The sequence below is a fragment of the Chionomys nivalis genome, chromosome 1, assembly GCF_950005125.1.
Source record: "Chionomys nivalis chromosome 1, mChiNiv1.1, whole genome shotgun sequence".
Lineage (NCBI taxonomy): Eukaryota > Metazoa > Chordata > Mammalia > Rodentia > Cricetidae > Chionomys > Chionomys nivalis.
In genome coordinates this window covers 111,601,251-111,617,258 of record NC_080086.1, presented here as the reverse complement: position 1 = coordinate 111,617,258, position 16,008 = coordinate 111,601,251, and the positions used below count along the sequence as shown (strand labels likewise).

At 49.0% G+C, this 16,008-nt stretch overlaps 1 protein-coding gene across 3 annotated transcripts in view; it reads right to left on the bottom strand.

Moving 5' to 3' along the window:
- Brd4 (bromodomain containing 4) overlaps positions 1-16,008 on the bottom strand; it is a 78,758-nt gene that overhangs the window by 2,846 nt on the left and 59,904 nt on the right. For 2 of the 3 annotated variants that reach the window (XM_057789020.1, XM_057789029.1), the window contains exons 10-18: positions 15,417-15,712; positions 14,292-14,402; positions 5,476-5,528; positions 4,976-5,345; positions 3,838-4,428; positions 1,037-1,411; positions 785-915; positions 466-671; positions 146-383 (exon numbers count right to left, since the gene is read on the bottom strand). In XM_057789020.1, coding sequence (XP_057645003.1) covers positions 146-383; positions 466-671; positions 785-915; positions 1,037-1,411; positions 3,838-4,428; positions 4,976-5,345; positions 5,476-5,528; positions 14,292-14,402; positions 15,417-15,712 — 2,371 coding nt within the window. The remainder of the gene's footprint in view (positions 1-145; positions 384-465; positions 672-784; positions 916-1,036; positions 1,412-3,837; positions 4,429-4,975; positions 5,346-5,475; positions 5,529-14,291; positions 14,403-15,416; positions 15,713-16,008) is intronic. The other variant, XM_057789039.1, reaches the window with a different exon arrangement.

Here is a 16,008-nt window from a genome sequence, read left to right as displayed (position 1 = left end):
GTGAGCTCAGGAGACCAGCCAGGTGTACTGCAACCGGCCTGGGCTCACTGCCTATCCCTCCCTCCCTAGGTCCTACGACAATCTTTATCCCAGGATCTTCAAGGTGGAATCCTGCCCAAAGTTCCCACCAGGTTCCCCTACTCACTGCCTCCCTGCGCCTCCGCTCCTGCTCTCGTTTTCGAGCCAATTCCCTCTGCTGGTCCAGCATAGACTGGGGCTGAGAACTCTGGGCTTGGGGGGCGGCGGCGGCGGCCACAGCAGCTGCCTGCTGCTGCTGCTGCTGTTGCTCCTGTCGCTGCTGCTGCTGCTGCTGCTCCTGGCGGCGTCGTGCCTCCTCATGGGCTCGACGTGCCTGTTCCAGCGCATCTTCATCCTCTCGGCTCCTGGGCAGAGCGGGGCCCCAGGTCAGCCTGGAGCCCAGTATGGCCCTGGGAGCCCCAGTGCCCTGCATGGACCCCAGCCCACCTCATACGCTCCTGCCTCAGCCGCTCCTTCTCCTTCTCCGCATGCTCAGCCTGAGCCTTCAGGGCCTTTTCCCGCTCCTCCTTCTCTCGAGCAGCACGACGGAAATGCTCGAAGCTGTCACTTGAGGACTTGGCTGTGGAGGATGGGGTGGTTGGATGCTTCTGTACCAGACTGGCCCAGGAGCCCATGTTCTTGATTTTCAGGTCCTATAGAGGCAGAGATCGGGTGCCAGGTAAGGACCTGTTGCACAGGATATGACAGGAAGCTTATGCCCACCAAAATTATTTCAATGAGTACCTCAGAGTACTACTATCCTTACCTTTTTGGGTGCCACTGGTGTTTTTGGCTCCTGTTTCTGTTTGTCTTTGTCAGGGGCCCCTGGTGGGGGTGCAGTCTGCTCTGGGGGCCGGATGACAGGCCTCCCCACATCTACAGGCTTCATCTCAGGCCCTAGAATTTACAAAAAATATGTGGGTCTGGGCCACCTGAAGGGTGTGGCTCATGGCGTATAGGTCATCACTAACATGGGTCTGTGGCCCAAGTCCCATGTGCAGGCAGGGAGGACACTCACGCTGGGGCAGGTGGCCTGGGGCCTTGATGCTCTCTGGGTGCTTGGGGGGCTCTGGTCGCAGTGAGGTGCTGAAAGGCTCGCTGCGGATGATTGGTGAATGAATCTTCTCCTCTTTTACTACCACCAGGGGCTGGGGCTGGACGACTGAGGGTGGGCGCAGCTCCTGGGACAGCATAGGCACGGCAGCCGGTGAGGCAGGTGGGCATCCCTGGCCTCGGCCCATGACTGGCCCTGGGGGCTGTGGCTCAGCTCTGCCCTTTACCTGCTTCTTAGGCTGGACACTTTGCTGGGGTGGAGACTGATGAGTCAGGCTCTGGAACTGTGGCATCTGAGGGGAATGTATCATAAGCGGAGAGGGGGCTTCACGAAGGTGACCTAGGAAACAAAACAAGAACTGTGTTGGGGCTAGTATGCAGGCCATTAGCCCTGAGCCACTTGTGCCTTGAGAAGACAGTAATGAAAGAAAGGCCAGGCTATTCATAGACTATCACGTGGCCCAAACAAGCTTGGAGACTCACAGTATCTATTATACCTGGTAAGAACATGACCACCCTACCTTGAGGAAATGAGGATCCCTAGTCCCAAAATGTAGAGCCTGTTTATGCCCTAAATCGGATGCCCAAAAGCTTTTCTGTAGTCCTAAGGTGCTAAGTCCCAAGGTTTGATTCTTCTGCACCTCAGCATTACCCAGGAAGCTTCGTTAAACACATAACCCAACACATTAGATCTCATGTGGCATGCGTATGCCAGAGCTTTTTAAAAGCCCCCAGAAGGCTCTAACGTTAACCTGGGCTATACAAGGGAGATAAACAAATTCTAAAGACTCAACCAGATAATCCACTTTGGCCCCTATAGTATGTGTGGCTGCAGAGGAAACGGAGCCTAGGCCTTGGGGTGAAGGTGGTCTTCCCCCAATGCTGTTTTCAAGCTCACCCTACAGAATGTAGAAAAACTTGGGACTGACCTCTACCCGGGCAAAGCAAGTACAACAGGTCCCAGAGCTCACAGTCAGTCTACTACCCACATCTAAGCAACAGGTGTAAGGTGGCCACCTAAATACCTGGCACAGGTTAGGAGTGCTAGGGAGCTCTATGCTAGCAAAGGAAATTCAGAACATGTAGTTCTGACATTCAGCTCTACCAATGAGGAAACTGAGCTAGTTTAGTGAGTCAGAGTCTGGGAACTGGAGAAGCTGAATCTCAGCCATTTCCACATAGCTTGCTCTCCACATAAATCCCAGCTAGAAAGGGGCCTTGCCACCTGTTATAACCCAGTCAGCTACAGCCCAGACTAGTCCTCCAGGTTCCACTTCTAAGCTACTATACTAGCACAGGATTCCTTAGATCCTCCGATATCTCACCCTCTCTCCTCCAGTCTAAGGTGTCCAATTTGGCAGACCTAAAGCAGACCATAATATCACCTATGTGGCAGACTCTTGGCTACATTGTTGTGCTAGCACCAAAGTCTAGTAGGGTGAGTTTTCAGCTTGTCAGAACTCCCTTGGAAGCTAGCACCCTGGCTCCACTTGTCCGTAGTTCACCTGTGGCAGTGTCGTCAAGAACACTTTGTGAGGCTGACCTGGACTACAGAAGGCTTTGGTCTAGGGTTTTGTTGATGGCTTTGAAGAGCTGGCTTAGCAGTTCAGGGATGGTGTTGGGAAATTGGCTGGGTATCCAACTGAATGTTTCTGACAATTTGGTCTTTATCCCAAAGCTGTCCGCTAGGTTCCAACCCATATGGTTCCTTATGTGCCTAGGTTACAGGAGCATGGGTGGGGCCCTGAGGACGCTAAGAGAAAGTGGACGGAGGCTGTTGTGGGCAGAACTGGCCGACTCTTCTGCCCCCTGTTCATCAGCTTCCTTGCACAGGGTAGTAACAGCATAGCTGCATGGGTGGCCATGTCCAACTCTACTTTTCCCAGAGAGAACTCAACAGCTGCTCCCAGCTCAGGGCATGGAGTAATTCACTTGCCACCTGGCAGCTTGTGTTGAGTCTAGGAGAGGTCACAATCCTGCTTTGCTGCTCAATTTAGCTCAACCCTAAGACAGACCACATTGTAAATGTATAGTGCCTCGTGAGTCCAGGTGCGCCATTCTATAGCTCAAACTTTACTGGAACCTTTTCCAACCAGAGATGGCCAAAGCATTTTTGGTTACCAGCATTTGAAAGTCAAGTGTCCCAAGAATGAGAAGCCCTGAGGTGGTGGCCCACACACTCGCACTCAGGAGGCAGACGGGCAGATAGATCTGTGTGAGTTCAAGGCCAGTCTGGTCTACAGACCAAGTTCCAAGACAGCCAGGGCTCCACAGAGAAACTATCTTTAAAAAGCAAACAAACAAACAAACAAAAAAGAAGGGTGAAAGGTATGGCCTAAGCAACACTGTTGAAGAATGGGAAGTCTGCACTAGGCTGAAGAGAGGCATGGTTCCTGAGTCCCAGCCATACTCACCAACATGGGCCATGCAATGCCACCTGGGTCTTCAGGGCTCAGAACAGAGCCTGATTCCCAACCTGTTCACCAAATTAACTTCTGCTCACCTCATGGTCATCTCTAAGAAACCTATCCTAACCTTAAATGGGTAGATCCTGGCTTCCACTTAGTAGGAGTAAGGTCAAGAAAGGTCTTTGTCTGGGCTATCTCTGCTTGTGAGCAAGACAACCTGATAAACACAAAGCAGGGACAGTGATATTCCCAACTACACAGTGCTACAAAGTTTGGCTCTGAAGCCAGAAATACCACATTGCTAGAATAAATTACCAGGCCCACCTCCAGACTCCGAGTACAAAAATAGGCCACTTACCAGCTGAGTAGGGGTCTGACTTGTGGTGCCGGGGGGAAGGGTGATGCTGGATGACTTGCTGGGGCTTAGCAGGCTGTGTTGGAGGTGGCTGCTGGCCTGGGGGTGGGTGAGTAGGCTGCTGGCCTGGGGGTGGCGGGGGTTGCTGGATGTGAGCAGAAAAGGGCATGGATGGCAAGTGAACTGGCCGTGGTGGGGGCTGGTGCTGTTGCTGGGGTGGTGGTTGGGGCTGGGGAGGTGGGGGTGGTGGAGGCTGTTGCTGGAGCTGCTGCTGCTGAACAGAAGGGTGGGGTGGGGGCGGCAAAGGCGGTGGGGGTTGGGACTGCACCTTCACAGAAGGGAGTAGTGGTGTGGGGGGCTGCACCTTCTGCAGCTGCTGTAGATATAACTGCATCTGCATTGAGGTGAGGGGTGGGGCAGGTGGCTCTTCATCTTCCAGCAGCACTTGTGGGGGCTGAGCCATAGGTGGCTGTGGGAGTAGGGAGGGCTGGGCCAGGGCAGGGGATACAGCTGGGGGTCGGGTAGGCTTTGGGGGCAGAGCAGCAGCTCGGTTGCTAGGCCGAGATGGTTGCTGGGGCAGCGCATTGTGCAAAGCTGGAATGACAAAAAATATGGAAGTGAGGCCTTAGTTATCTATCTATGATTCTGGACTGTCTTTTCTGCTCTGTCCCGACCTTGTTTAGACTATGGTGACCTCTTTCTGTTCTTCCTCCAATTTTCCTAAGCTTCCAAAAAGACCAACTGGAGTAGGCTCCTTGCAGTCATCATGTCCTATATTTTGTGTCCCTGACCTTTCCTCTAGTTCCCTGCACAGACCTTCAAGCTTCACTGTAGGTCTTTGATACCTATTCACAGACGTTTACCAGTATGCCAACATGTTGAGCAAATCTCTCCATCCCACCCATGTTCTACAGTAAACTACTGAGAACAAATGTCTCCTCCATGCCCTAAACCAAGAGCTGCAGACAAGTCCAATCTTTTCTAACATAATGCCTGGACCCCATAACTACAATCTTCTGACATGCCAGTCAGGTCCCAGAGAAGCAACTGACTTGATTGTTGATGCTAACAGGGAGCCTAGAATACCTGATAATGATGTGGTAGAACCAAGGTGGCAAAGGGAGAGATGGCCATGGCTCACCTGGAGGAGAAACTACGGTATGCTGGTTGAGATGGGGTGGAGTGCTGTGCTCAGGCGGCTGGGGCAGATGAGGTGGCAGCTCCGGCTGCGGCAGGTGCAAGATGGGCTGGGTGAAGTGGCCAATAGGGTCAAACACACTGCTTGGTAGCTGTGGTTCCAGGACGGGTACCTGGGCAGTGATGAAGGGTGGGGGCGAGGACTTCATCGCTGGGGCAGTCTGCTGTGGCATGGAGGGTGGCGGAGGTGGGGGTGGGGGTTGCTGTTGTTGCTGCGGAGGTGGGGGTGGAGGAGGCTGCTGAGGAGGCGGGGGTGGCTGCTGGGGCACAGGAGCTGGGGCTGTCTGCATCTGTGGGTGGTGATGGTGATGATGCTGTAGGCACACAAAAAGATACACAGGTTGATGTCAGACATGAGAAAATAGTCGGGGTCAGATCCACAGCATCCTTTCAGCTGAGAGGGTCATCTAACACCTGAGGAGGAGACACCCCTGAAGCACATACCTTTTTTTGGTCCCTCCCAGGGTGTCCCTTCTTTTTTGACTTGGGTGCCATCTCTGCAGAGAGAAGACAAGGTAGTGAGACTCTGGGGAAGTAATCATGGATTGGCCTTGGATACAGAAGAGGACAAGAATACAGGACACTCAGGACAATGGCTGGATTGCACTGGGCCATCAGGGTGGATGTCACCTATCCACCTCTCCGTGGTTTTCCCAAGGAACTATGCCTGGAAAATGCCTCAGTAAGCTCCAGACCACAGGCACCAGAAATAGCCAAGGCCCTGGCTATGTCAGAATCTGAATTATAGAGACCTTACCTTACACTTCCCCATTTCATGAATTAGACCTTGGGCAGTAGTGTCAGCACACTCTAGACTATATATAACCTGCTATGTTTTGCAATGAGTCGGGATGTTTGAGGACAACACTCCAAAAGGCGAAGACAACCATTCAGGGCCACACAGCTGAAACAACAATTTAGCAACTCTTGTAGATGGTTTACTGAAGTCTTTGCCTCAGAGTGTTCAAGCAGGACTTGAGAAAGATCAGTGATACTGGCATAGGGCATGACCTGATCAGAGCCACAGGGTGGGCAAGGAAATTTCTGTAGAGTGAGAACAAAGAAAGTTTCACCTTTTGGGAATAAGGAAGCAGGATGGCCTCCGCAGAACGACCATGAACAAACAGGGTAGGTGCTCACTGCCAAATAGATGGCATTGACCCCCTTTCTCTGATTATCAGTCATGTCCCTTCTCTGGAACAGTTAATGTGCCCAGGCTCTTCAAGAGGCTGAAGACCTGGTGCTTCAGGTATGTGAATGCGTCTATCTTTGTGAGGCTTGTTAAAAATCTAGGTGCATACCTCTGTCACCACCTTAGACTTTGTAATAAGAAACGTTTACCAGCAGAATACTCCAGGAGAGTGATTAACACCATGGCCAGTGCTTCTGGGCTAGCAAACAATACAATTATACCAGGTTGGAGTCTGGGTCCATAGTACAGAGCCTTTCAGATTCTGTCACGAAAGGATGATTTGTTTCTTTGCTATGGCTTACCCCAAACACCTTGTCAGAGCACCAGTTCTTACTGCTAGCGCCGAGGTTACTTCTCTGTTCATAGCTGTGTCAAGCTACTGTGCAGGGCATGGCCCCTGCTGTGTAGCATGTTACCAGCAGGAGTTAAGATGGGACCTTATGCCCAAGTTTGCCACTCCATGCAGGATTGACAAGACACAGAAAGACCCTAGCAACCAAAACTATGTCTTCATACAATGGCAAAGGGCAGTAAGTAAGGACACCTAGCACAAGGAAACCCATATCTTGATGCCAGGAAGCAGGGCTCTCCTTGGGTCAGAAGAAGAAACTTGGTAAGAAACTTTTTACAGGGAAGAGATTTTAAAGGGGGTTGCTGGGAAGATTTGTAGAATCAGGATATTTGGTTGCTTTGAGTATGGAAGCAGAGAAGGTTGGACACCTCACTCAGAAGGATTTGTATGGCAGGGGACACAGCTGATAACTCAGTAGTTGGGGGGGGAGGGCTGGGACAGTCAGTGAGTGGACGGTGAGTGGACGGGCTCCTCTATTAGCACTTCCAGTGTAAAAAGGTGGAGTGGGCAGGGAGAGAAAGCAAGTACACTCTTGAGGGGATCTCAGCATAGAGAAGCTAGGCAATAAAGCTGAATCACTGTGTCAAGTGTGACCTGGGAAAGCACTAGAGGTGCTACCCAGATGCTGAACTGAATGTGAGCTATTTAGGAAGGAGAGAGGCTCTGCCTGTTGTCTGGTAACATTGAACAAAGCATTGTTTGCCCACTTACACTAAAGGGACAATGGCTCCAACCCCTCACCACATGCCTCATATTATGAGCAGAGGTCCACAAGACCAGGCTTAGGAGCAAGAGCGGTTGGATACACGGGTTCTAGGAAGCATGTCAGTTGCATTGGAAAGGTCACAGGAATATTCTGGAGCTTATCTTCAGACTGGAAGAGGAGGCACAAGGCAGCCCCTCTTCCCCTGAGCCTAGGTGGAACTAGAGAAGTGGCATATTGTGACGCTCCCGTGAAGCTCTGGGGCCCAATGCTTGTGTTGGGTTGCCAGTAAGAAGACAAGACAGTAAGCATACAGCTTATGACACACCAGCCCCAGACACCCACACACAAAACTCTCTAGAAGGAGTTACATGGAGATGGCCTCAAATACTATGTGATCTTTATTCCATAACAATCTTAAACTCCAACACAAATTCCATCTTTACATTAGGATGGCATAGTACAAAGTAAAATGATCTTGTAAAATCTGATTTCAAACACTGATTTCTTCCACCCCAGCCCAGCCCCACTTGAATAAAGGAGACAAAGGTTTAAGGGCAGGGCAAGGGCAATATGGGGCAGAGAAGAGCCCTCTACTGTCCTGTACAGATTCCATCAGGACCCCACAGGCAGTTGGTACGCTAAGGCCCTCCAAGGGTACCTCTCATTGCCCAGGAACAGAAAACTAGGAACAAGGAAAAGTAGGTGGGATGCTGTCCTTTCTGGCTGCTGTGTACCCAGGTCACCAAGTATAATTGATAGTCTAAAAAGATCTTTCAAGTTCAACAGGTCCTGAGTGTTCCTGTCACACATAAGGCCCACATAGCCAGGGATATTCTGGACAGTAAAGAATATAAAGGACAAATTGCCCTGTGTATAGAGGGTGTGGGGAAGGGCAGGGGCAGCACATAGCCAAAATACTGTGGGAATGTAGGCCATCATTTGGTCCAAGATAGCAAAATCTTCCCAGAAAGATAATGCCAACAGCTTCCCAACTGTCCTGTGGGAATCTCTGGGCAAGAAGCCTCCACCCCCCCTCCCCCATCCCAGTCAAGCAAAGTTCACTGGGAACACGTCACGCACAGGCCAAAGGGCAGCTCAAAATAGTCTGTTTGGCAAAAGAAGCTAACTTGAAGCTAGACACAGAGGACTTGGAATGGCCTATGAACTCAGCAGTATCACTGAGGAGCCATTGGATGTTCTAGGGAGCCTGAGACCCAAAGGCCATATCAGGTATAGGGCAGCAAGCAACCCAAGGATTCTGGAACCTGGGAAAGGGCATAGCACCACCTCAGCCTGCTTTAAGCCCTAGGAGAAGGCAGGCTCCAATGTGTCAGTCTTCTTAGAAGTATGTAAAAGCAAATTTTTAAGAGAGGAAAGGACAGAAAGAACCTGCTAAAATGCAGGTGCAATTCCTTGGGGGTACCTTTTAATATTGGGCAGTTTTCTGCTAAGATGCGAGAATTGTGAGTAAAAAATGGTCAGGGCCAATACTTGTTTTTTTAAGGAGGACACCCCTCCGCAAAAACAAAACAAAAACCAAACAAAACAAAAAAACAGCCTACTATGGTTTGTCTCTGTAAAGGTGTGGATGATGTGGCCAATTCTTTCCTGCTCTAATCCCAATAATGCTGTCATTATAGGAAGATGAAGATGGTGTTGGACAATGACATGGGTGACAACAGAACTTGGAGAAGCACTGCAGGCAGCTCACAAGTAGCCATGGTATCCTTCTTGCCCACTTCCCAGAACCTGACTGGGCTTGGAAGTGGGACCTGATGGGCCTTGCATGTCCCTTATCAGCAGCCTTGAAGGTATTTTTCTTAGGTGACTTGAGGAGAAAAGACCAAAGAACTTGGGGAAATGCCCACCAGACCACTTAACTTTTAGTGCTCTATGGGAACAATGGAGACTTCAGGAGGCAATGGGTAAACTAAAGCTGGTCACAGTCTCCACCTCATCAAGTCAGCCAGAGTGGACCTAAATAGCCTTTGGGAAACCAGCTGGCCTCTAAAGGCCCCACAGAGGTCAAGATGTTCATCTTCAGGGTGAATTATATCTTTCTTATATATAAAGTCTTATATATAAAGTCACTGCAAGGTTTGGAGTCTCAGAAAAAAAGAGGGAAGGGATGAAGAGAGAAAACACACTACAACCAGGCTTCACACACAGAGCAGCACCACACGTATGCATAGAGGGGGATTATTATCATCCTCAAGGAGATGCCACCCACCCAGAGGACCCCAGATGACCAGGGAAGCTGGGCTGGATAGCCAGTCAGTCTTTGTACAGAGAGGCCCAGGCAGCAGGCCAGGCAGGCAGCCTTCCTGAAGGTGAGACTACGTGTATGCTGCTGAACATGACTAATCCACCCCAGGGGGACAGGCCCAGGGCTCTGAGCAATTCCATAACTTGATGGAGTTCTGTCCCTTTCACTGAAGAAAATGGACTTAAGCTATAGCTCGCTGGGAAGGAATCTGGAACTGAAGACCGTTTTATTAAGAGTCCGTGTCCAATGATTAGGCAGGACCTACGTAGAGGGAGAAAGAAACCAGTGTGAGAGAATGGTGTGGAATGTACCGTTCAAGTTACAAGAACAGAAGAATTGCAGACTGAGCCAGCTTCTGTGCCCTAGTGACTGAAAGGGCACAGGAGAACCTTATTGGAAACCAAGAGTCCCATCCCTGCCTGGCCTGCTTCAGCAGGGATGGATAAATCGGCATACACAAAGGCCACAGTATATGTAGAAGTCTCTAAAATTGCCTGAAGCCTGTCTGCACTTCTCAACAGAACAACTGTTTCTCTTAATGAGTTCCATATGTGCCCTGCCTGAGTGCACTAGTATTTTCTTTACTCTTAATGTCCCATTAGAATATGAGAGGTGCCCCTGAGTTGTCTCTTACCAGCCAGGTATATCAAAATCACCAAGCGTCAGCTAACCAATCTTTCCACATAGTGTGGTTAGGGAAGAAAAGGTCCCAACAAAGGAGGCAGCATGGCATTATAACATTTCCCACTGAAGAAGGCAAAGAGCAAAGTCATCTCTTCTACCACCATATCCACAAAACAAAAGCAGAAACTATAAAAAGAGGAACTGGTGACATAACAATTGTTGAGGGGCGGGAGAGGCCAGAGAAAAGGCCTTGTCTTTTCCATCCCTTTTCAGGACATCCAATATGGCTTCTGCTCCAGAGAGGGGCCTGGACTGGTTCCCACACGTAGCAGAGTGGCGCCTCTGCTGGAATTATGGATGTAACAATCCTTAGTCCCAGAACATGCCTGGGAAAAACCCGCCCACTCAGCCTCTTACTGTAGGCCACATTCCACAAGGCTGGCCCTCACCCCAGGGAAGCCCCAATCCCTCCAAACTATAACTCCTGGACTTCCAGATGTGCCACCTGGCTCTGCACAATTCACAATTTTGAGGGTCCTTACCCCTTTCTGAAGCAACTGCCACATTCTGGCAGCATGATCAACATATCCCTGAAACAGGACTGGAAGGAGTCCCTCAAAGATCCTGGGACCCGGGAGCTGAGGTTGGCTTCCTGATCAAAGCCCCAAGAGTGTCTCATGGCCTCTGTCTGCACTTCCCAGCTCCAGCCTTTCCAAAACACCATGCATTCCTCTTTACCCTGGAGCTATTAAGGAACACCCACTTGCTCCAATCCTGGGAAAAGGAAATAAGACTAAAATAGCTGGACTGTACTCTTGCATGAACAATCCACAGTCCCAGAGCCTTTTCACTATTCCTATCCAAATCCATTCCACCCCAGGCAGCTGAGGTGCAGTCCGGGGGTAGCACCAAAGAGGGTGTGTGTGTATATATACAGACATATATACGTGTATGTGTGTGTGTACACATATATATACACACACACACACACACACACAACACACACTAGGTAGCCACCCAAGCCCATAAACACCCGTGGAAGATACGTGAGAAGAACCAGGTATCAGCAATAGAGAACTGAAAAATAATCTTAGGACATCCCTTACCCCACATGACAGCTGATCTGATCCTATGCTGGTGATTGCATGGCCACAGCTGGGAGAGTAATGGAAAAGGGAGAGCCACAGTGTCTTGTTCCGGCTTGCCCAGCCTAGGTCTGAAGACTTCCTAGAAGTTGGGAGGGAGGGAGGTGGCAACTGGGCCTTATTCTGCTTGTTCTAACACTGAACCCCTGAGCAGTTCCAGACTCAAGCTAGAATCAAAGCTCAATAAAAACATAACAATAAAAAACAACCCAACAACAAACAGCTGGGCTCAAAGAAGTGTCAAGATGGTCACTGGTGCTGCTACAGAACATAAGGGCATACATGGTGGCTGAAATTCGTCTAGCAAAGCATCCCACCCACTCATCTGCAGAGTGGTCTGACCCTGCATACCTTGTAATGGTAGAAAGGTTCCCCTACTGAATACTTCTCTTCAGTTTCTCTACATGATTCATGTCAGTGAGCCATGCCTGTAGAACTGACCCTTAGTGTTGTGTGACAAAAATAGGCCCTTTGAGAAATTTTAGCTTAAATTGAAATAGAAACATGAAGAACAAGGAAGACATAAACTAAGCCCAGAAGACCAAAGGAAAACACTCTCAGTGTCTATTCCATCTCTGCCCTACTCTCCTGTCAAGGTAGAATCACCAGTAACTTGTTAGAAGTTGGGGCTGTTGGGCTTCCTAGACCCATGAATCAGCTGCTAGAGGGTCTGCCCATCCTGTAATACACATCCCACAAAGAGCAGTGTCTGTGCGGCATGAGGAAACAAAAGCTTTGTTTCACTGGTGTGACATTTATTAGTGTGTGCACGTGTCCATTCGTGTCTATGTCCTTGTATGTGTTTGTATGTCCTATCTGGGGATCTGTAACAAAAACTCAGCAGGTCCTTCCTAGGTAGTAGTATCAACAACCCCACAACATAGCACTCTGCACACAGCAGGAAATAAAAATCTACTGCTCCACTGGCAATACCAGTGGCCTAAATGAAGACAAAAGAGAGCTAGTAAGCAAAACAAAAGTGGGAAGGGCATCATCTGCAAAGAGGGAGGTGCTTAGCCCAGGCAGCCAAACAAATGGTCAGCATTAGACGGCCACAGCCAGCCTAAAGTCTGCCGGTTAATAGCTCCATCACTTTAAATCTCACTCTCCTTCCCGCCAGGACAGCTGTTCCCAGGACTCTCGGATTACTTGTTGCACAAGCTTTCTACTTAAGGGGAGGAGGCGGGCTGAAAAAAAAAATCTTCTCTCTGTAACAATAGCAGAAAGTTGCTGGAAATGTCATCATGGCAGCCATCAGGAAAGACAGGAGCACAGCGCTCGTGTGGGACCATAGGAAGACTTCTATCTAAAGATAAGGGCTATGGAGAGAATAGCTCAAACATTTGTTTGTGTGAGGGGTCAGAGTTCCCTAATATCCCAAAGATAAGCCAAGCTATTCAGCATGTCAGGATCAGTCTCTGTGATTGTCTTTTGATTACTTAGATTCTTAGAAAAGGCTGCAAAATCTTAGGAGGAATGATCTAGAAAATACAGGAAGCACAAAAAATCCAGAGGAAAGGCAAATCTGAAGCTTGGCTGGCAATGAAAGTGAAAAGTCAGTGGCCACCAAGAATGCTAATGGAGCCCCAAGAATACATTCATTCACCCCATTCACCCTACTGAAGGCGGTGGCCCCAGTTCAAGCCGAAAGTGGCTCAGAGCCAGCGCTTCTCAGCAGGCTAGGGTGCAGCTCCCCCTGCTGGTTCACAAGGAAGCAAGGCCAGTGTTTAGGTTAGAATGAAAACGGGAAAGAATTGGGGAGAGTCTCTGAGGTCAGTCACTTTGCATGTGGTAACTTCTGCAGTCTGAGTTGAACAAATGCAGAACAACCAATGTAATGGATTACATTTCCTCAGTAATTACACTGCAAATTAAAAACAAGGCAGTACCGAAAACTGTCCCTGGAAAGGTCCCAGTCTACTCCATGACCCACAAAAAATACCTTTTCCCCTTAACTCCCAATTTCTTTGGGCAGAGGTGGACCTGTGCAAATAACTTAGAGCAACAGAGTTCATTCCTAGCTGCTGTAAGGGAGTGTTGACTGTCCGTGACACAATCAGGTCATTATTCCACAAGTGAGCAATCCATGGAATACTGACTGACAAGAGCCGTTTAGCCCACAGACCCTCTTCCCACTATAAACCTCACACACATCAGCACATTAAGACCCTAGGGCTGGTTCCGAGGTGGACTGTAATTTATCTCTGCTCAGCTGATGGAACCTGACCTGCCTAGAGGTAACCCCACTCACACAAGTCATGTGTCAGGCAACTCAGGTATACACCATGCCATTCCCCCTATCTTTCCCTTGAAGCCTGTGAGCACCTGCTCCTCTGGGAACAATGAAGAAAAAGTGTACATCTGGGAAAACAACCTGTTCCCATCATTACCACCTGTTCCTACCTCCAGCTCTGCAGCTGCTGCTCAGAAAGAACACAGGAACCGAACGCTCTTGTATAGGCCCAAAGTACACAAGAAAGGGCCAGGAGAAGAGCAAGACATACATGTTCTAGTGCACAGATAAAGCAGAGCTGGGAAGGAACAGCCAACAAAAAACAGCATTGAGCACACTGTAGAAAAGAAAATGGCAATTCCCAGGGTTTAGAGCCCAGGGCTCAAAGCTGACTGACTGATCATGCAGGCTGACTTGCTACAATGTGGACAAAATTGCTTCCATGCCAACTATGATGCCAGAATATTGAAAGGGAATAGGAGAATTCTACACCAAGGTTGACTGGGACCCTAACACCTATAGTCCTCAGGTCTGCCCTCTACCCTCATGGAAAGAAGAAATTGCTGCTATACAGGGTGTCTTGCTAACCCTGCAGTGAGAATATGGTGAATGGGTAGCCAGCAGGGCCCAGGCAGTTCTCAGAGACCACCAACTCTGAGCTCTTGAACAACATGGACAAAGGACTACTATGAGGGACGAGTGGGGTAGTTTGTTAACATATTTAAAACAGGAGTCAACTAACCTGTTTCAGAGTCTTCACTGTCAGAGGAGCTGGATTCGCTGGTGCTCTCCGACTCAGAGGATGAGAAGCCCTTCATCTTGGAAGAACCAGCAATCACATCAACTTTTTCAGCTGTAACCCAAATAATAGACCTCCATCAGAAAGGATACCTGCCCAGGCAGCTGCTGCTAGCCACAGCATGCTCCTACTGTCTAGAGGAAGGATCAGTGGGAAGCACGTTCCCCATAGGCTTATAGACTGCTCCTGACAGCTTCTACCAGTATAGACCCAGAGAGCCACACACTTCTCACTGGTGTAGCCTACTACACACTAGCTAAAACAAAGCTTGTGCTGTAATTTCAATCAATCTCTTATAATACCCTCTGAATGGTTTCTCATGGATCCAGAAGACCAAGCAGAGCAGTAATTTCTTCATACAATATACTACTAGCCTTGGGTAAATAGGCATTCTTCATATAGGATATTATGTCCAAAGCACAGCAAAACATGCAAAGAGCTCAAGGGTTCTCCTAGCCTTCCTGATTAGTTTTATGAGTGAAGTCCAAATAATGTCACTAAACAGCAGATCCAGAGCAAAGTTCTAAGGACTAAGAAAGCAGTATAAAAAATACTTTGACAGATATTCCAAGCTAAACCCTCTAGCACTAAGAGGGAAAGGCATATGCCAATGTGAAGCATGCATAAAATGAAGAGATGTCTGGAAGGCTAGTAGTAGGGATGGGGTGAACATCAGTTCTGCTTGCAAAAGTGGGGCTGAGTACTGAACTAACATAATCACACATTCCTGGGAATTCCAGGCACCCCTTTCCTCCTGGCCTCACCTCAACAGAGGTGGGAGGTCACTTCTGGAAAAGACTGTATGGCTGGCTAACAGAGAAGTAAACAGCTGCTGTCAAGACAGGTTCAAGAAGGCTTCAGCAAACCACCAAAGAGGTCCAGAAAAGAACCGACAACCCAGGATCCAGTGTGGTATCATTCTTGGAGTTTCTATGGCAAAGGTATAGAATTCATATATGTGGGGGTGGATGAGCGAGTGGTGTTTCAAGTGTGGAGTGCTAAGTTGGAAGAGGGCTAACTAAGGGTTTCCACGGAAAGGATCCCTATACAGAGAGTTCCCAAGTATACCTTGAGGTTTTCTTTTCTTCCGCAAACAAGAGGTGACATAGCGTTCCAACTCTCGCAGTGTGGACGGTTTCAGAGTCTCAAAGTCAATCTCAATCTCATCAGGGTTGGAGTTCTTGAGTGATGGCTCCCTTGACTGGATGATATGTACTACACGGCCCAGCTTCTCACCAGGAAGTTTGTTAATGTCTAGACTTAGCTGCCTCTTCTCCTCATAGGACATAGGCTTACACTTATCCTCTTCCTCTGATTCATATGTCGGAGGGGGCTTGCTCTTCATGGGTGCTGGTTCCTTCTTGCTACGAAGGGATAATACAGACAGTTAAGAATGGGTCTCCTGAGGAAGCTGTGCACACATCCCTCCAAAATATGTGGGTGGGTAGGGGTTGACTGCCCACACCCGACTGGAAATAGGATTTAAGGTTACTAAGCAATCAGGAAGACCAGCAGGAAATAATAGCAGGTGTCAGGAGCTGAAGTTCTGTTATGGCTGCATGGTGGCTACTTGTACTCTCTCTCCTCAAACAGTGAGCTACCAAAGTTCACGAAGGGAAAAAAGCAGAGGGAGAAATAACAGCTAAGTGCTTATGACAGG